General features: G+C 34.4%; 3 protein-coding genes across 19 annotated transcripts; 1 reads left to right on the top strand and 2 right to left on the bottom strand.

The window, feature by feature from the left end:
* Positions 1 to 2,000: 2,000 nt before the first annotated feature.
* LOC147281031 (uncharacterized) lies at positions 2,001 to 8,175 on the bottom strand. 16 transcript variants are annotated; one of them, XR_015122816.1, is made up of 5 exons: positions 6,487 to 6,722; positions 5,128 to 5,214; positions 4,653 to 4,725; positions 3,020 to 4,154; positions 2,001 to 2,262 (listed from the first exon to the last, which is right to left on the bottom strand). XR_015122816.1 is itself a non-coding variant. In XM_086246426.1 (5 exons), the coding sequence occupies exons 1-4, from the start codon at positions 7,898 to 7,900 to the stop codon at positions 3,037 to 3,039; spliced, it is 555 nt and encodes a 184-aa protein (XP_086102552.1). In that variant the 5' UTR covers positions 7,901 to 8,175; the 3' UTR covers positions 2,001 to 2,266; positions 3,020 to 3,036. The 16 variants fall into 16 exon arrangements, 6 of the variants coding, with proteins under 6 accessions (XP_086102552.1, XP_086102553.1, XP_086102555.1 ...); XM_086246426.1 differs by lacking the exons at positions 5,128 to 5,214; positions 6,487 to 6,722 and adding an exon at positions 7,603 to 8,175 and having other exon boundaries at positions 2,001 to 2,266; positions 3,020 to 3,130; positions 4,060 to 4,154; positions 4,658 to 4,725; XM_086246427.1 differs by lacking the exons at positions 5,128 to 5,214; positions 6,487 to 6,722 and adding an exon at positions 7,603 to 8,175 and having other exon boundaries at positions 3,020 to 3,130; positions 4,060 to 4,154; positions 4,658 to 4,725.
* A 2,151-nt stretch (positions 8,176 to 10,326) lies between these two features.
* CYCH;1 (cyclin H;1) lies at positions 10,327 to 14,686 on the bottom strand. Of its 2 annotated transcripts, none has more exons than XM_086246423.1 (14): positions 14,553 to 14,686; positions 14,135 to 14,185; positions 13,876 to 13,942; positions 13,646 to 13,764; positions 13,467 to 13,540; positions 13,108 to 13,228; positions 12,952 to 13,020; positions 12,706 to 12,747; positions 12,324 to 12,401; positions 11,885 to 11,943; positions 11,603 to 11,687; positions 11,329 to 11,417; positions 11,168 to 11,251; positions 10,327 to 10,887 (listed from the first exon to the last, which is right to left on the bottom strand). In XM_086246423.1, exons 1-14 carry the CDS (start codon positions 14,610 to 14,612, stop codon positions 10,884 to 10,886), a joined length of 1,002 nt encoding a protein of 333 aa, XP_086102549.1. In that variant the 5' UTR covers positions 14,613 to 14,686; the 3' UTR covers positions 10,327 to 10,883. The 2 variants fall into 2 exon arrangements, with proteins under 2 accessions (XP_086102549.1, XP_086102550.1); XM_086246424.1 differs by having other exon boundaries at positions 12,324 to 12,392.
* A 545-nt stretch (positions 14,687 to 15,231) lies between these two features.
* Positions 15,232 to 18,474, top strand: LOC147281029 (cullin-1-like). The gene is made up of 8 exons (XM_086248671.1): positions 15,232 to 15,937; positions 16,114 to 16,216; positions 16,797 to 16,982; positions 17,126 to 17,173; positions 17,251 to 17,454; positions 17,536 to 17,613; positions 17,987 to 18,073; positions 18,216 to 18,474. The coding sequence occupies exons 1-8, from the start codon at positions 15,810 to 15,812 to the stop codon at positions 18,321 to 18,323; spliced, it is 942 nt and encodes a 313-aa protein (XP_086104797.1). The 5' UTR covers positions 15,232 to 15,809; the 3' UTR covers positions 18,324 to 18,474.
* Positions 18,475 to 20,685: the final 2,211 nt, after the last annotated feature.

Raw genomic sequence — 20,685 nt, 5'->3', positions numbered from 1 at the left:
GGAATTAGGATTGTAGGCCATTTGGAGTCATGGGCCATTGGGCCTCACGGGTGTGGGTTGGTTTTGGGTGAAAGACTGAAAGTTAAAAAATAAAATGGGTTTAGTGATATTTGGGCCTATTAAATTATTAAATAATTAAATTTTAATTAATCGGTACGGGAGGGACCATCCCGGTATTGAACCTTCAGAACCGATCCCATCCCGTTTGAGATCGGTACGGGATTAAAAAAAAAAAAATAGGATGGGACCAAATGATACGGAATGGGATGGTTTCGGTATTTTCGGTCCTAATGCCCACCCCTACCGCATATGTTAGACGTTTTCAGATTTAAAAGCGAAAATAGAACGGACCGTGGGTGCTTATGAACTTATGAGTAATACTAGGGGGATATATTGCAAAATTACTAGAGGGATATATTGCAAAATTAATCATAATCCAAAAAATTAGAATAATATTTAATTCTCATCACCTAGCTATTGGTGTAGGCTGTAGCGAACCCAAATCCTTTTCGTTTATATTATATAAAAAGGTAAAAAATTAATTTTATTCTCTTGCCAAAAGAAATATAATTTACTCAGAAAATATTACTTTGTTCACCACCATTAATCACCTTGCAACATTCTGATCATCTAATCTCATTTGGTGCATCATTCCAATCTTATTTATCTTGTGCCAAGTATTCTACGTTACATTAATGTACATATATTGCTTGAATAATAGTTAAGGAATAAAATTTCGGATTTCAAAAAAATTTTAATAGAAATTTCGACGGAAATTTCAAAAATTTTTAAATTTCGACAGAAATTATATAGAAATGACGAAAATTGTTATCAAAATACGGAAATTTTAAATGAAACTTTACCATATGTTTATTTAACATATTATTTACTAAATTCATAAAAAACATTGAAGAAATCAAATTATATAGTAGGTTTCATGTGATATAAGGTGAATATAATGCGCGCTTGAGCAAATACTGTTAAATAAAATTAGTATAATGAATAAACAAAATTAGTATATTGTTTATACTGTATAATTTAATTATACACTAAAATCTAAATCCTAATACTATATATATTCTATATATCCTAATACTCTATATACTCTATAATCTATACAGTAAAACCTATATACTCTATATTTTTTAGGATATTAGCTTTTAAGCTCTTTATGATACTTTTAATTATTTTTTTATATAGAAATGTATTAAAGTTTTAAGTTTAAAATAACTAAAAAAAATCTCAAACTTTTTTTTTTCTTTCCAATTGTCCAAAGGCCTCAAACACCCCCTCATTTTTTTCATTTTTTTTCTTTCCTTACTTTTTTTCCCCGTGCCTCTCTCTTCAGTCCTTTTTTTTTTTTTTTTTTTTTATCTTTCCTTCCTTTTTTCCTGTGTTTTTTACCTAACCAAGCTTTGTCTTCACTTAGTGTACCAACCCAAATTTTGGCTTATGGTAATTTTGTTATTTAAAATTTTCAAATTTGTTTTAAAGTTTGTTTAAATGAATTAGAAATTTCTTTAAATTTATTTTAACTAACTTAGACCTTTGGTTGTGATTCTAGAACTTAGTTGTGTAAAAATAAATTTTAGAAAATGAAAATTCAAGAATTTGACGATTATTATTTTTTTCAGAATTAAATTAGAAGAGTAGGATTTTTCATAATTTTTTTGATAACAATTTGACTATTTTGAGATTATCGGAAATTAATACTCATTAATACGAGTTCGTAAAATTTTTCGGTGAATTATTTGGAATCTCGAGCTATTTTTGGTGAATTTCTGAAGTTGGAGAAATTATGAAAATTTCGATAATTTAGATAAATTTCGGTAAATTTTGGTAAATTTCGCCAAAATTTCAAAAATTTCCAAATTTAATTCCTTGGCAATAGCCACAATTAATTGATTCAACAAAAGAAATCAACAAAATTCAATTTCGACTAGATGCCTGGAGAGAGAGAGAGAGAGAGAGAGAGAGAGTGAGTGAAACTCCCATCCAAAAAAGCTCCAACATTTTGTATTAACATAGATATTTTAAATAAAGTTCTAAATACAGCATCCTCCCATTATAAATTATTCTTGCAGTCTACCGCAAGATAAAGTTTCAAGAGAAGTTTTCCAACACAAACTATCCAACTCCTTTTCCAGAAAGGGAGACATCTAAGAAATAAAACACGGTACATATTTTTACAAACTAGCATTCCACACAAGTCTTCCAGTGGGTTGGATATAAATTTATGGATGAAAACGTAAGATTCATGACCTGCCTAAGAGAAACAAGGGTAATTAGAGGCAACCAAAAGATTATGCATTACCCATAAAAACACACAGACAACAGCAAAATCAGAATATAGGATATGAAAGTAAGCGACTATAGCATAACACAAAATCTTATTTACATATTGAAATTTGAAAGTCTTTGTCATATTTCTAACGTCTACTATTATAAAGTCGGGCACTTCTTTGGGGACACCAAATTATTATAAAAAAAAAAAAAACAAGACATCCAAAGAATGAGTTAACATGTGGTTTCCACATGAAGGTTATTAATATCAAATAGAACTAATATATAACTCAGAAGGTGGATGACATAAATGCAAAAGCAAAGGTGGGGTGTTCTAGAACTGAAATGGGTTATAAGGTGGGACACTTCATCCTGTTTGATCCCACGTTCAGAAACAAATGGTTTCAACCACCACCCACAATTCATATTTTGCACGAGGGGAAAAACAGACCGGTAGATGCCAACCGTCTAATAAGGATGTAGGTTTGGAGGACCAGGCCTTGAGTAAGATAGATAAAACACAAACTAACAAAAAGAACCATGTGTGTGCATGTGTGAATTTCTATTATTTCAGTTATGACTTTGGGTTCGGGTGTCGAATTATGGGTTCAGGGGTGCAATAACGTAGTCTAATCAAGCAATGAAGCAAAAAGAACCATGTGCGTGCAAAAGCCAACATTGAGAAACCTTTCATATAAATTTAACAAAGAAATATAAGATTTAAACTGCCATATACCTGGGTTGGCTTGATCACTATGGTTTCTTAAAAACATTCCCAGAGGCTTTGGCGGCCCTCCAGCGCTGGTAATCTTTGAAGAAGTCAGGATGAAGATCAAGGTAATCCTTCCTATTAACATAGGAGGCAGTCAAAATATAAGTGGTATAGGGTGCATTGCATGATTGGGATGTAATTATGAAACAAATTCGATACGAAATGAGTCATTTGCTATATATATCCGCAGCTTAGAGTTTCAGTATAATAACATATATTTTCGAGTAAATTTTTGAATAAATTAAACAAGCTCACTGAAATAGAAAGTACACAAATAAAAATTAATTAGCTGACTAAGAATGTGGGTTTTCAACCTGAGTATTAGTATTAGTACTGGGTTAGGGGACTGACCCACTAAGCCAATGAATTTCTACAGCAAATATATATAGGCATGGCCTCGTTTGGTGCATAGGATATAATTGGATAGGATAAATGGCTAAATTCATGTGTATGAAAGAAGTTTCTAACTTGAAGGAATAAGATGCATTAAAATGGACTAATCATAAGGGGAGACTTATCCCTTTCAATCCCCCTAAAAATAGTGGGATTAAATAATCCATGTTCTTCTCATGTTCCTCTCATCTTCTTCCTTCAAGTTAGAAGATACCATCTATGTTCTTCCTTGAATACACATGAATTTAGCTATTTATCCTATCCAATCCTATCCTATGCATCAAACGAGGCCATATAGTTTACGAGCAATTTATAATGACATTGCATGGGATTTCAAATGGGAATTTATATTTTTCTTAAATTTATTTGTTAAACAAAGTCAGCATCAACCAAGCAACAAAATATTTCCCAAAGAAGAAACAAAAACAAAAAATCTAGAGATTCAAAGACCAAAGCCAGCATCATAAAGCAAAGAAAACCCTAAAATAAATATGAAGAAACCAAATAAAAGGCAAGACAAGCCACCGTACGTTTTTAAAATAAATAAATAATAAGAAGAAAAATAAAAGAGCAAGAGAATCTATCATTTGTTAACGTAAACAGAGTCAAACCTATCAGTTCTTTCGAACTTAGAAAACAGAGTCAAAAGAATCTGCTGCAAGAAAAGCTGCATGTCAACGTTAATTGCCTGCCACGTGTCATAGCTCTAATTTGATTACATCAGAAAAATGTGTGTTAAATTCATTATAATCAAATAAAAAGACCTTCAACATAAGGTATGTATAAATTCAATGTTTTTTTTTGTTTGGGATTCCATCCTAATCCTAGTCCTCCACTACTCCCCATTCCATATCACCACAAACCCACCTACTAATCGAACCCCAAGGTTCCTAACAAATCAGGGTGCTCAAAATAATGTCATATACATAAGAATTTCAATGCTAGGCAGAAGAGGGAACGACATAGTGATAAAAGACACAAATAGAACCGCTGGATGACCAAATTCTGTTACATAAAAAGCCTTGGATTCTATTAAAGAGGAGGTGTGTAGAAGAGGGAAGGGCATAGTGGCAGAGATGGGAAGGGATGGTAAACAGCACAGCAACCCCTCATTTCCTCTTTAAGAACACAAAATATGCATTACATCTCATGATCACCAGTTGTACATTTTATCAATCGAATGATACTAAGATCATGAACTAACCTGACCATACATACTTCCATAAATGTGAAGTTTGTAATGAAGATAGTGCACTCGATCGTGTCAAAGTCACCACCTGACAAATTTAGTTATACAAGACTCAGCTCATCAGTAGTGGTAATATTAGCAGCTTTGGAAAGCTCAAAGAAAGGGAGAATAAAGCTACTCTAAATCTCACTTATGGCTATCTCCAATGGAAAACACAAATAGTGTTTTGCTTCAATCAATTTCGAGTTCTAAGACACTACTACAAAAGAAAAACTTAATAGAAGGATGGCTAAAACTGTGGTTTGGGCTGATGTTAATTAGTTAGTAAGAAGGCTACATTTTTCAGGATAAATGAGAGCATTTCATACCAAAATAACCCTTGATTAGTCTGAATAGTTATTCTACCACTAAAATATACTGCTAAATATTTTCACACAATTTGATAACAAAACATCAAGCCAATTTCTTTAAGAAAAATTGGACTAACTACCAAAAAACTCATTCACAGTTTTAATAACGTTTTGCAGGGTGAATTTCTTCTTGAAGCCATCCCTCTTCAGGTTCTAGTTATGAGGTTCTGCACAGCCAATGCATCGCAATGAAGATATAAGTAGAGGCAATGATGGATTAAATGCCCAAAAAAAGAAAAAACATGGCATAGCAAAATCATAACTGGGGATATTGTAAAAGACCTTTGAGTTTGTAGTACTTTAACACCCTCGTGTTCCACCAACGGTTCAAGACAACCGGGAAAGTTGCACTGTTTACGTGCAAGATAAAACTGTTAGTTCAACACTTGCACTGTATATGCAGTTGCAAAATAAAAAGAAGACATATTAAAAGTTAAATTTACCTTGGACTAGATTTGAGGCAAAGAACCTCACTGATCCGGCGTTGTTCTTCATAGTACGCGGCCTTATTTCTATTACGGATAAACAAAATCAAAGGGGTTTAAAGGTCAGAAAATTTCACCTCTGTTCTCGACGCAAACTTTTCCAAGTCCTCAATCCCCCATTTCGACAACAGATAATAGGAATTATCTTCAATGACTCCACTTCTATTGGAATCCAGGCAACCCAAAAACGATTTTGGTACATGGAACTCAGAAGGCACAAATGCGCATCCACAAGTGGAGTCACTGAAGATAATTCCTATTATCTGTTGTCGAAATAGGGGATTGAGGACTTGGAAAAGTTTGCGTCGAGAACAGAGGTGAAATTTTCTGACCTTTAAACCCCTTTGATTTTGTTTATCCGTAATCGAAATAAGGCCGCGTACTATGAAGAACAACGCCGGATCAGTGAGGTTCTTCGCCTCAAATCTAGTCCAAGGTAAATTTAACTTTTAATATGTCTTCTTTTTATTTTGCAACTGCATATACAGCGCAAGTGTTGAACTAACAGTTTTATCTTGCACGTAAACAGTGCAACTTTCCCGGTTGCAAACACCAGCAGCAGCAGCAAGGATCAAGTTTGCTTTTGTCCCTATTCATTTAGCACCACTTTTTTCCAGATAGTCTTTTGAAGTAGCTATACCCATAAAGGAAACAAAATGAGCAATGAAAAACCTAGATATGTATGTTTTAAAATTGTAAAGGCACAATTGCTACATGCTTCCTACAGGAAGAGCTCTACACAGCACATAGTTAAAGAAATGCAACTCTTTTATGTTACAAACATCAAAGACAAGGGATTTACTACTAATTATACAGACATTTACTTAGGACCTCTTCCAACAATGAATAGTCAGGCATACTATACAAGTATCTGATATTTTCAAAAGGTTCAACGCATGGAAAAAAGTCTAACAGTTGGGTTGCAGCATACTAGCACTAGCTATAGAGTCTTACATAGTTACATCCCCTTGTCATGGCAGTCAAGAGAGTTTTGGGTGGATAACATCACAATTCCCGTGCAGCATAACTCAATTACTGGAGCAGAAGTCATTTTGGGTGGATACTTGATTGATTCGGAAGATGGAGTCAAGAGAGTTTGCCTCTGCCTCTGTAAATTAGGGTCGACTGCGTTCTAGGGTTTTCTTTTCCTTTCTTTGGATACAGTATGTATAAAAGCACAGGGTCGGTTGGGTTTGGGTTTGGGCTAAAACGCTTACTAAAGAGCTTTTTTTTTTATTGGGTTTAAACAAATTGGGCCTATTAATTGGCACCCAATGTCTGAAAAATTGAACATTTGAGTTTCCAAAATCATCGAATTATAGCACATTCATGATTGACACATGTCACATACAAAAGTTTATCAAAGTCAATAAAAGTTTGTAAACTTTACAAAAGTCTATAAAACTCTAGATTGACTGCACTTCTAAATGATGGGTTTGCGGTATTAAATTTTGAATTTTGCTCATATGTGTGGAGGATTGTATTTTAACAAATGTATGGAGAAGACCTTGTGCCCAGTCTCCCCCTCAACCAGTCTTAGCTTATTGGTGGCAGCCCTCTTGCCTCAATCTTCTTTCTCTCTCTCGCTCTCTCCCTCTCTTCCCTATCTCTTTCTTTCTCTTTGCAGCAACCAAACTATTCCCAACCATTCCAAACAACACCACAAGCAAATCCAAAGGCAAAGCTGGACTCCATGGTCGACCCGGGTCCGAATTCGAAATGGATCGCGGATGAGATAAAAGCTAAAAATTTACAGAAAATGGAGCTACAAAGTTAATGGAGGAGGAAAGCTGCTGATGCTAAATTTGGGGAGTGTCAGTAGGTATAGAGGTTTTTGAAATTTCTTTACTTTTATTTTTTGGGGGTTTTTGGAAAATGCAAAGAAAATAGAAAAAATGAAATGGATTATGGGTCTTTGTACAGGTACACCGCAGAGAGACACTGAGACCCAAAAACAAAAAGACACATCTGAGAATGTCTTAAGAAACTCAGTATGCCACCGACAAAAGCATATTAAGGCTAAGGACACAAAAGAAATTAAATTCACTACTTCAAAGTTCAAACCCTTGCCTGGCATGGAAATCTCAAGCTCTGGCCAAGTAAAGCAATCCTCATTGACCAATCCACCTTCAGCACCTGTCATCATCTGCCACGTGTTGCACCCAGAAGCACCAACATTGTTCACGCTTCCAAAATCACCCACCTCAGGAAAAGCCCAAACCCCTCTGCTGCCATAACCAAGCGGGCCAAGCCTGATTTCCTCAAACCCATGACCAAGACTTGACCCGTACCTGCCTCTCATTGCCAGGAAGTCGAGCCCCAGCTGAGAGTTCAACAGCGAGGTAAACCCTCCAATATTCCCAACCATGAACGTGAAGAAATATGTACCTTTTTTACTCCCCTTTGTGTGAAGATTGGTATGGTGTCTATAATTTTGGGTTTAACATGTTTTTTTTTTCTCTTTTTCTTTTTTACTTTGTCAAAGGAAAGAAAGATGGAGGTTGCTGCAAAGAGAAAGAAATAGATAGGGAGGAGTGGGAGAGAGGAAGAGAGAAAAAGAAGATCGGGGCGAGAGGGCCGCCACCAATAAGCTAGGACTGGTTGAGGTGGGCTGGGCACGGCAATGGGGGAGGGGTGGGAGGAAGTAGATGTGATTTGTTTTTTATTTTTAGTTGATTTAAAGTGTTTTAAAATATTATAATTTTTTATTATTTATTTTGTACATGTGGACAAAACTGAAGTTAAATGACAAAGATACTTTTGCAACGTCATTAAAATTGACGGATTAACTGACGGAAGTGACAAAACATCCTTGATTACAAGTTAAACCAAAGTGGAGTCCTGAATTGGAACAAATTGAATATGGCATCCTCAATTGTAAAACGGTGTAAATGTCGAGTCATTTTGCTTTAATTTTCCCTAGCATTAATTAATAAAAGACTGGTTGAGTATCAATTTTTGGCAATCGGACCGAGTGGAATAGTGGGGTTTAAATCTTGCCTTTTTAATAAAAAAACCCAATATATATACACTTCAATTTTTTTCTCAATCGAAAAATAATAACTTATTTAAATTCGCGAATTTTACTCCAAGATGATTTAAAATCATATATGTAACCTTTAAATTAATTTTCAAATAAAAGTGTAAAGAAATCCCAAACTTAAAAATTGAAACCCTACAAAATTTACAACATTTTGTAAATCTGAACTTCTTTAACAAATAAATACGAAAAAAAAAAAAACACAAGTAAATGGGTCGAGTCAGGCCAAAGTTTTTAGCCCATTAAGCACGAGCACAATACGGACCAAACACAGCACAAGCACAAAATGAGCTCGAATCAGGCAAGACATTTTTCACATTATTTTTTCTATTTGTTAATAACTTTTCAACAAGAATATTCAATTTTCATGCAAAAGAATATTAATATTTAATTATTCTCACACTAAAAATTAAAAAGGCCTACGGGCTGGCCCGTTTAAAGTACGACACAAGCACATATGGGCCACAGGCCGTGTCGAACCTAAATCTTAATTATATGGGTCAGATAGGCCGTGCTCGTGCCGGGCATATTACCCCTCTAGTCCATAGCATTGTTCTTGTTGGACAACCCGATTAGTTATGCCTTAATCAAAGCCAATTAAATGTCTGTATGTATGTATATACATATATTGTTTAAAGTTAGTCTAACTGTTCTCTCAAAAAAATAAAAAAAAAGTTAGTCTGAACTGATTGCAATTACTAGAGATTTATAGCTTGATTCATTCAGATTGATTATAATTTGCTTAATTGATTAGCCTTGTACATGCTATATATAGCTCCAATTGGAGAATAAGATCATCCAAGCAAAGAAAATCAATTAAGACTGACGTTACCTTACATACATTTATATAAGTCTTTGATTAAGGCATAACTAAGGGGTTGCCTAACAGTTGTTAACATGACACACAAACTTGAATTACCACAAGCCATTTCCCACTTTTTGCCTGGTCTGCTTTGGTTTGATTATATCCCCAACAACTCATTTCAGAGCTCTTTGCTCACATAGCTTTATTCTCAAGAAATGAATGCCTTCCTATTCCTATTCAGCAGCTCTCAGTTTCTTCCTTGGCTTCTCCATCAGAGGTATCCACTTCCTACTTTTACCATATCATCATCATCCTTACTTACGAATAAAATCATAAGGTTTATTTATTCATAAGGTGTATGTGTGTGCGCACACACATGATATTGCAGATCATGGTGAAAGATATAGGGTATGTATAATGAATTGTGGAGATGCATTGGGGCTTGCTATTTGCCAAACCGAGAGAGATGGAGTTTCAATAATTGTATGCTTCATTTGGAAATTGAAAAGGAAAAGCCACAACATGAGGTACGTATAAGACTATAAGGTATTAATTGGGATGAGAGCAGAGGCCAAAGAAGACCAGTCATCTCTTAGAAGGGAGATCTGTTTGTTGCAGAAATGAAAACGGTCAAAGAAGATGCAATAAGGAGGTTTAAATTTCTAATAAAACCTGGTTTGATTGTAACCTAATTACCTTTCAGCTATTAAAGTTATCTCTTTCCATAAATAAGAAAAAAAAAACAACAAATTACATACAAGGGCAAATTATTAGATCAGTGCATGCATATATATAACATACAAGTACAAGTTAACCCAATGATCATTACTCATTAGCAGTATATATTATCTATGATAAACTTTGTAATAATACAATCGTATAAATTAATCACGATTATCCATGATTGTAACATATAGCACAAAGTGGACCGTGAATAAAAGGAGTTGGTTTGAACCATAGCCTTAGACCAGCCCCAACCCAACAGAAATAATGAAATATTGCTGGCATAGCCTCCTTAATTGTCGAAGGGGTCAAATAATTTGCTTCATTTGTTTGTCTAAAACTACTCATTCTAGGTTCCACGTTATTGATTACATTACATAAGTCTAAAGAAAATAAAAAAATGAACAAAGAATTAGTTAAGGTTACGTTGATTACAAAACTCAGGAAAAGTCTCCTCCTCAGAGTTGTGTTTCCGTTTTATCTGATGATTGCATAGGCTTGGCTAGGTCTCGTCTAGTGAATTGTTAGTTTTGTTCTAGGGCCTTTGGCCCTCTTGATCACCAAAAAAAAAACACTCAGGAAAAGTCTGAATCCCACTCGAAGTCCTAATTGAATGATTTGACAACAGAACAACAATGCAAAGTAAAATGGAAACGACAGGAAAGAAAATACTAATTAGAGAAGGGGTACAGATTTTCTCTTCTATAATAAATTGTACAGAATATTGCTGGAGTATCTGCCCGAGCTGAACAACCCACTTCCATGTGCAATGCCGAGGTAAATTTACCTGCAATCAGAGTAAAAATGTTAGTACAATGAGAAATTAAATTTGGGTCATTCCAATTGTTCAGGCAACAGTAGCAATGCATAAACCTAGATGTCTGTCACAAACCCTAAACGACAAGAACAAGAAATTGCCAAGACAATCCATATACAATGGCGAATTCCATGCTGCACAATATGGCACCGTTGCTGGTGTCCAAAATTGAACCACCAAATGGGAGGCAAGCCCACACTAGAACTTCAATCAAAACAATGTCAGAGACCCAATATGGCGGACAACATACATTACACTATGAGAAGGTACAACTTGCCCTTCGTTTGAGCTCTTCTTCGACTTGTGCTTTGATTTCTTATCCCGCTTCTTACTTCTGAAAAGCAATCAAAGTTTGTCATTGGTACAAAAAGAAAGGGCACCAGACTAAACGTGATTATTTTAAGAAAATACTCGTCATGTGAACTAAGACCCCAACAAGATTTCAGTTTCCGGTTGATATGCTTGAGATCCTTGTCTGTAGGAAACTTGTATTTCCTTACCTACATACATAGCCATGAAGGAAAGTAGATTGGCAAATGAAACCAAAAAGAAGCATTTTTTCCTATTTAATATAAGATTAAATTCTTTAAATCTGAATTTAATAATATAACTATATCATATCTCAGAGTAAAATGAGTTTATCAAACTTTAATGTAGATTGCAACAAAATTAAATGAACTTATACCCAAGAATCTATTTCATTAAGGAATTCAACTAGCTCTGATATGGTATGTGCAGAACTCTGACGAGAGAGAATGCTCCTTAGGTATCTGAAAATGAGAATACATAAAAAGAATGTTTGTTAGTATCGTCCAACAACAAACCCAATATCCCTCCCCATCACAGCATAGTTGTTTAACTGTATACTTGAGAAGCCAATAGGGAAAGGGAAAAAGCAAAAATAGAACTTATGGAAAAACATATTAAACACTATAAACATTAGGAAACTTAAAGTTTAAATCAAAACCTCTCAAAGTCGACTACTCTGTGCACCTGATTTGCACTACGCAACGCAGCCAATGCCAACTACATCAAATTAAAATGGGCAAGTTAAAGACGATGTTTTTGGAGAGAGAGAGAGAGAGAGATCAAAAGGTCAAACCGCGATCCAAACGCTACCTATCAACTTAGTATATATCATACTCTTTTTCTTTATCTTTCTGCATATCATACTCACTAATTATGACATGACCAACTTCATTTCCAACTTCTCAAATTCATTAAGCAATCCTCATATAACCTAGCCCTTTTCAACCAAACCCTAACACTCAAACTTGAAGGGGTAAGGTATTTTGGTTCATAAGCAAAATTCACCAATCCAGTTGCCAAACTTATTTCTGATATTTAAAAAGTAATAACCAAATTTTGGGCTTGAACGACAAAGAAGCTTGAATGACCAAGTGCACCTGCCCCGGAGGGAATAGAAGTGGTGCATCTGTGAGCATGATTTTATCAACATCCATCTTTGCAGTGTCCTGCAAATTCTACATAACATCCCATCAAACAGATGATTAGCTGGTTAAGCAAGCTTGTGATTGGCTACCAGTTATTTAAAACTATCTATGCAATGCTGAATACCATTAAAGAAAGACTTTCAAGGTTTAGTTGTACAATTGTCATGGTTAAGCAAGCTTGTGATTGGCTACCAGTTATTTAAAACTATCTATGCAATGCTGAATACCATTAAAGAAAGACTTTCAAGGTTTAGTTGTACAATTGTCATGTAACGAAACGGATACTGAACACACTATTCAGCTATATAAAAATTTAAAAAATAGCAACAATTACCTTCAGCATTTGAAGCTGGTCATCCTTAAATCCGCAGAATTCCTAGAAATCAATACTAATTGTCACCAAGTATGTGGAGCTTCTATAGAATATTAGAATGCATAGGGACAAAAAAAATGAACAATGCAGTATAGAACACCAAAGAAATTTAAAGAACAGACTCCCAAAGAGTGAGGAATAGTAAAGTCAGAGCATCCTTGTAAAAATTTTGGGGTGGGGGGGGAGGAGGGAATGCAGACAATTTACCTCCATATCATCGATAAAACCTTCAACTGAGCGATATGGTGCATAAACAATAAGATCAAATTCCAAACTCTGCAAAATAACGGTATCTTATATTGAACAAAAGAAAACATAAACAAGAGAGAAAAAAGGAAAATGAAATGTGTGGCACATCCATGCCTGATAAACTATCATCTCATTATTGAGTATCATTTGATGATCCTGTGAGATCCCCTTACCAAGCTCCTCCGCTGATACGTGGTTTTCTTCTATCTTACAAGCCGCATATATACAGGTCAACCTGTGCATAAGTCAATGAATTTAATTTAATCATCCACAAACAATTAGGTACATGAAAGTAATTGTCACCGTCATAGAAGCTGTCGGACAAATATAATGAGTAGGGTACCAAACACATCAATAGATATTAGAACAATGACTTGCTTTCTACAATGTCTCAACATCTTAGTGAATTTGTGCAGAATCAGAATGCAATTGACAATTGGCAGAGATATTGAATGGATATAAGTCCGCCTTACATTATATTTTTTGGATTATGTTGCATCACCGACCATTGTAGATAAAATCTCTTGAAATATATGAGAGCTGTTGCCTGTAATAAAACCCATTCAACAAGGATAAGTGCTATAGCTGATCAATATTTCTACACCTCGTACTTCTTAAATTATATTTTTCTGTCAGAAGGGAGACCACAAACCTGAACTTTATGAGGGAAGTGAAAGTTGTTACACACTTCTTGAAGTTTATTCTCATAAAATACTCGCATAAATTGCTCCTCTTCAATGCTAAGGGGTTTTGGACGAGAATGCTTGTCAACTGACATTTGGAGGACAAAATGAAAATAAGGCCACTGAAAATAGTAAATATTCCAAAGCAGAAAAAGCATATCAACTAGTGAAGAACTCCTGAATATATTCAAAGCATTACCATTAACCTGAGGTTCTGGGTATGATAATGTTCCATCAGCATCTACATCCATTAGTGTTGCTCCATACTTCACAAGAAATTATTTGATTAGAAGTAACCGAAAATCATTCCAGCCAAAATTCCACAAATAACTCTTTTATTCTATTGGGAAAAGAAAAAAAAAACACAAACATCTGTAACAAGAAATACTAGAAAGGAAATAAAAGGCTAAAAAGTAGAGTGCACACGCACTACCAATAAAGCAAGACTCTACACATACCTTCTCCAATGTTTGTATTGCTCTTTGAGTAGCAGCCTTGTATTTATTGACCTATACCAGAGAACAATGAAAGTAATAAGCGCACACACACACACACACAAATTCAATTTAGCTTCTAAGACTTGAAAATATCAAATCCCAACTCAAATAAGCCTGAAAAAAAATAAAATAATATACTCCCAACAGTGAAGATGACAATACTCCAAATACTCCTAAGCAAGCAAACAGAGCAATACTCCTAATACTTTATTTTCCTTGCTACATTAATTGAGCATGGCTTAGTTCAAACATTAACAACGATAACAATAAATAACCTCGACTTTTTATATTTTCCTTCATTACCGCGGCAACCAAACAGGCCCTTAATGAACATAAAAATCTGAAAAGCAAAGAACAGTGACAAATGGAGGTGAATTACCAGCTCCTCAGGCGTGAAGATCCACTTGACTCGGTGAGTCGAGGTCTGGAAATCGGCCATGGCAACTCGGAAACACTGTGAACTCAGTGCGAGTGTGTCTGGAAAAAGCGTTGGGGTTTGTTTGGTTTTTGGACCAGTTTTGTTTTCTTTCTTTATAAGCGTTTCTCTAGGTTATTATGCGTATGCATCAGTATGACAAACGGCATGTCGTTTTACGTTTTAAAGAAACAAATAAAATGACTCTGGGGGCAAAAAGGGGATTTTACATCTTTCGCGGGCCTTCTTTCCAAGTCGGGCCCAACTTTCCCGCCTATGTACCATATACTATAGTACTATGCTATTTACTTTTCCGACACCTACTCATCGTCGTCGCACGGTTCACACCGACCATCGTCTCTCTTCCAAAATCGAGAGGCGAGAGGACAGTGACTGTCGTATCTACGCTATAACCAATTCGTTAAGTTTAGGAATTTTTCCTCTCATACTCTCACATTTTTTTTCTTGATAAAAAACCTTTTATTTTTTTTCAATTTGTTTCTTCTAAATTCTTGAAAAATAGCACTACTTGAGCTTTATATGGTTCTTGGGATTTTCGTTTGTTGGAGGGTTTTTAATCGTCTGCTTAAATTGGAACATCAAGGTTCGACGCGTTTTTTCTGGTTGTGTTTGTATGGCTTAGTTAACGCAATTCTAGGGTTTTACTGTGATGGTTTTTTTAGAACTATATCCGTTTGATTTATTCGATTTTTTTTTATTATTATCTGGTTGAAGAGTTAGTAACTACTAACAAGCTTTAACTTGGTCTTTTTTATAAGTTCAGTTTTAGTTTCAGACTTTTACTGTTTGTGTGTTGATGTAATTATGGATGTTATTGCATTTCATGGTTTATTTTTTTATTTTTTTCATTATATCTGTTTGGCTGGTGGGAAAATGACAGAAAAGTGAATTTAAGAAATGGGTTATCTCATCCCCGAAGATTTCTCTTCACTTTTCAGTCAAAAAGTGTTTATTGGTTTCAACATTGATGATTTCTCTTTGGTTTCTTCCTTTCCTCACCTTGTGAATGAAATCCTCAGTGTGATTTTTATTTATCTTATGTTATGACATTTTAGCATCAACCATTGAAGAGTTTGAAATCAAATGGCAATTACTACTGTATATTATGTATCAAAGAGATTAAAATAGGTCTGTTTGATTGATACAGATCATTATAGTGCAGATATTTGTTAAATATAAGATTGAACTGAAGTGCCAAAGATGCAAAGATCTGTACAACTTGATGAAGGATTAATGATTTTAGAAGAGGCAATTCAGAAAGCAAAGAAGATTCTGGAAGGATGCCCAGAGACAAAGTTCACCCCTGAAGAATATATGAAGTACTATGCGTATCCTTTATCACCTGTGAGGTGTAAACTATCGTGCACACACATATACAATGTATGTGCATATATAGGTACATGTTTAGCAGGCACTGTACTGTATGCATGCATTTTTGTAAAGGGGTTTATATAATTCAAAAGTGTTGGTTGAATAGATGAGATTTCCTTCACTCTTTTCGTAGATGTGTTTATGTCTTGAGTGCTAGAGGTAGACCTGAGGATGGATATGAGATGATGCTATATGAAAAATTTAAGAAGAGCTTGGAAGAGAGCATCAATTCCATGGTATGCGGTGTTCTGTTTTTTATATTTTCATGTTATAATAGGGTTAATTATTATACAATTGTGCTAGGTTTGCTACGTTGCAAGCAGTAGTATTGTGTGGAGACCCCGAACAGGCAGGAATTTGGTTTTATGTTCTTAAAAGTTTCTTGTTTTCTCATTATAAGATCTCTAAAACTTTGCATTTAATCTTAATTAGGGTTGAAAATTCAGCATGCTTAAAAGCCATCAAATTCAAGACATTTTCTTTTGTAGAACAATTCTGTTGATATATGAGTGGAATATCAACCTGTATCCTTTGGTTTATATTTTCAGAAAATTTCGGTGAGGTTGACTGAATAGGTTGTTTTTAATTATTTAGTAATCTAGGATATCTGGTGTAGTCCAGGAGTCCTATTACCATATTAAAACTAAGTTCTAGAATTTTCTTCTAGGGTAAGGCTAGGCCAAAGCAATTCAGTATCCTTTTCATACTCTGTCTTGTCATTTTGCATTTAATATTGTTTGTCGTTTTGCCAACTACTCCGGTAATTCCTTGTGCTCTCCTATTTTTCGGTTTGTTAATCTCTCTCCTCATTATTAGGTACTGCCATCTTTAGCAGCCAAAGAAAATGAGCTTCTGTTGAGGGAACTGGTACGGATGTGGTCAAATTACAAGTTAATGGCGAAGTGGCTATGTAGATTCTTTGAATACCTTGACCGCTATTTTATCCTACGTTGTCGTCTTGTTGCACTTGGTGACACCTCAATTAATTGCTTCCGCAGTTTGGTGAGTAATACAACTTATGCATTTGAAAGCAGTTTCCTTTTGTTTATGCTTTTGGGTAGTCTAACTTAGCATACATTTGTTCCCTTTTGTATAGTATGTATTGAACTGATTGGACACCCATAATAATTCTCTTTAATTTTCAGGTCTTTGAGGTGTTGGAATGTAGAATTCGTGCAGCTGCATTGTCATTGGTTTGTTTATTTGTCCTGTATAATTTAATAACTCAACCCTTTTGTTGGGAATTGTGTTTAACTTATATTTGCTGCAGATTAATCAAGATCGTCAGGGGAAGCAGATTGATACAAAGCTGCTACAAGATGTCATGAATACCTTTGTGGAAATTGATGGAAATAGATTATCATCATACTATGAATACTTTGAGCAGGCTATGCTTGAAGAAACAGCCAGTTTTTATTCTCAATTAGCTTCACAGTGGCTTTTATATGATTCATTGACCAATTATATTCAGAAGGTTTTGGTTTTATTCAAGTTTCTAAGGTTTTACGGTATCTATTGGTACTTAATATGTGATGGTTTACCATGTATCTTGCAGGTGAACTGGTGCATAATGCAGGAGAAAGAAAGAGCTAGTCGCTATCTACATCCCACATTCGTGGTGAAATTACTACAGGTATTGCCTTTGTATATGGACCTCTGGTTATTTGTAACCATAATGTTGAATTTTAAAAGAAATGCTTCCTGGGTGTAGATCTATGAAAAGAAAGTGGTTCTTCTAATAGACAGAAATATAAGAAAATGATGTGAAGCCATCACAGCCTTTCTGAGCTGTAGGTCTTTTGCTTTCTAGTTTGGGTTCAGTCTCTGTTAACTTCATAATTGAACCCCCCAGATTGACTAGATTCATTTAATTTCATTGCTAGTCTAGTGGTACAGGGCAGAAGCACCAGATGCGTGTACAAAAGACAGCATTCATGGTTATGATGTTTAGTGGAGGTTTTGGATTTTTTGCCATCTTGGTCTGCTTATTATGTTTCCTTATGCAGGTCGTGCGATGCCAGTTGCTGGATATGAATGCGAATAAATTGATTGAAAGGCAACAATCTGAGAACTGCTGTCAAGAAGATTTTCAGGTTTGAACAAAGCTCCTAGATATTTTCATTCCCACTAGTGTCTGATTTTTAATATTATTTAAGCGGCTTATAATCAAATGATGCCAAATTTTCCAGAAACTATTTATCATTTTTATATCTGGTTATTACTGATCATTTGCAGGAGATACTGTCAAAATGTGCCAGCCTGACTCTTGAAGAGGAAAGCTCTACGTCAAAGCTCGGGGAGAGTCTGTCTGCTTTAATGGCAAAAGCAGCTCATATTCATTGAATTAGTACAGAGTTACTATGACAGAAGTAGAATCACTTTAATTTTCTGTGCAGAAATCAAATGACCTCTGATGTAATTTTTGTTGTTGTTGTAACTGTAAGAATTAACCTCTGATTCATTGGTCAGATGATATAGAATAGTTTATGAGACATTTCAATGGACCTCGGAACTTGGAAGAAAATTACAGTTCCCTTAATCAAATGATAGTTTTTTTAAAATAAAAAAAATGATAGAAAGAGCTCTCCAAGAAGCATGAAAATGACTAAATGAGTTTGTGCGAGAAGCTGGATTCACAATCAATGAAAATTCTAATTAGCATTTGGCCAAAAAAATAAAAGAAAATTCTAATTAGCATAAAAATAATAATAATTTTGCTAAAAATAAAAAGAAAAAGCTCTTATTCGATGTCCAAGCAATTTGCCAAAGCTGGTCTTTTGAAAAGCTCTGCTTAATTAGTTAATTTGTTATGCAGGGATTTAATTTTTACTTAACCGCTGCAAATTTTCTTTGATGTAGATCCAACAGACTACTACTGTCATACTCTAATAAAGTTCACATCGGATATACCACGAACAAAATTTTCATATTATACACATTGTATACACCTGTGATTAAAACTTAAAACCATCATCACTTTCACTAATGATTTTTGGATGAAACATGACTTGGGGAAGTATCTTTGTAGAGTAAATCATTAAATGGGAATCCCTTTATAGTCAGAGTCTCTTATTGTCCTCTAACCACCGGACCAAATTACTTGTAGGCATTGAAAAGTTGAAGTTGGTTGCACTTTCATAGTAATGTTGACACAAAGTATGTAAAGAATTACTCACTTTCATAGTTTCACCTTAAAAGTTCAAAACCAGTTAGGTACACTTCTTAGGCAGTACGCAATATTTTGTAAAGGGATTCCACTTTTGAGACCTTATTATAAGCTTCCACTGAATTAGGGGAAATGAATGAAAGATAATTGAAAATGCTTAGGAACCCATGTTTGAGCTCTCTCTCTCTCTCTCTCTCTCTCTCTCTCTCTCTCTCTCTCTCTCTCTCTCTCTCTCTCTCTCTCTATACACACACACACACAAAGATCCAAGTACTACTGTGCTAAATTCATTCCCATGTTTTAACCTACTCAATTTAAGTTACTAATAAAGCTTTCACAATGCATCTAACTCTTTGCAAGAGCTAGCTTGATTGGCTTCCAATCTACAAAGTTAGTTTTGTTAATAAGTGAATAATGGATAAGTAGTATAGTCTATATTAAATCAGTTAAGAGTTGTGTATATTGAGTTGACGAACTATGTACAGAATAGATAGAAATCTATTCATAGGAATCATAGGCTTAGTAGTAAGTGTAGTACAATATTTTGATGAAAAAAAAAAAGTGGTACAATATTACTAGTGGTACTAAACTACTATAACAAAAAGTACAAGACGAATTTATACCTATTTTGTGTTTAGGTTAATTGTGCCCTAAGCCAAAATTAAGGTAATAAATTAAGGGTGATTTCTAATTAATCAAAAGTATTAGGGTTATTGATTATCACGAGTAACCGGTTGGTTGATAATAGATCAAGGGTAATAGGGTGATTAATAATCAATGAATGCTGAACTCTAACAAAATCCATGTACAAATTAAAGTTTTGATAACTTCAGAAGCTCCATGATAAATGGATAAATCATCAATGTTACAAAGACATGATGGAGGGACTAAGCCTAAAGGAAGAATAATAGATGAAGAAAATTAGCATAGTTATGAAAGGAAATGCATCATAACAAGTAAGACCCCTCCTTCTAAAGAAAAACACATCTTAGTCTTTAGTAGCATGCTTATCTGGGACACCTTGACATTGTAGAAATTAAATATCACTAGATTAATAATTAGTTGATGTCACTATTTCAAATTTTCTCCTAATAACAAATTTGATCTTTTTCTTGATTATCCTACTTATTTTACCGTTATTTTCAATTAAATATATCAAGGTATGTACAAATATAATACAATAAAAAATTAAAAATATTAGTATTTGAACTTTTTTGATTAACTATGAAACTTCTACACATTACTACAACAAATTATGTGATATTATGTTGTAAATTTTTATAATTTGTAATCATATAATGAAATTCATATTATAAAAAAAGATTAACAAGGTCCAAAAAAAAAGGTATTATTTTCTTCCTTCTCTTTCTTTTATTCACTAGAGATTTAGGGTAAAAAATGGAATCTTCATCAGAAGTATGGAGGACATCAAATCATGTGATATTATGGAATATTGTTGTCCTTCGATGAAAACATTGAAAAAATGATTTTTCTTCAAAGAATTCAAAATTTATAACAGATACAGAAAAAGTGTGGGTC

Source organism: Dryas octopetala, chromosome 6 (genome assembly GCF_963921425.1).
Source record: "Dryas octopetala chromosome 6, drDryOcto1.1, whole genome shotgun sequence".
Taxonomy (NCBI): Eukaryota; Viridiplantae; Streptophyta; class Magnoliopsida; order Rosales; family Rosaceae; genus Dryas; species Dryas octopetala.
This window is presented reverse-complemented; position numbering and strand designations above follow the sequence as displayed.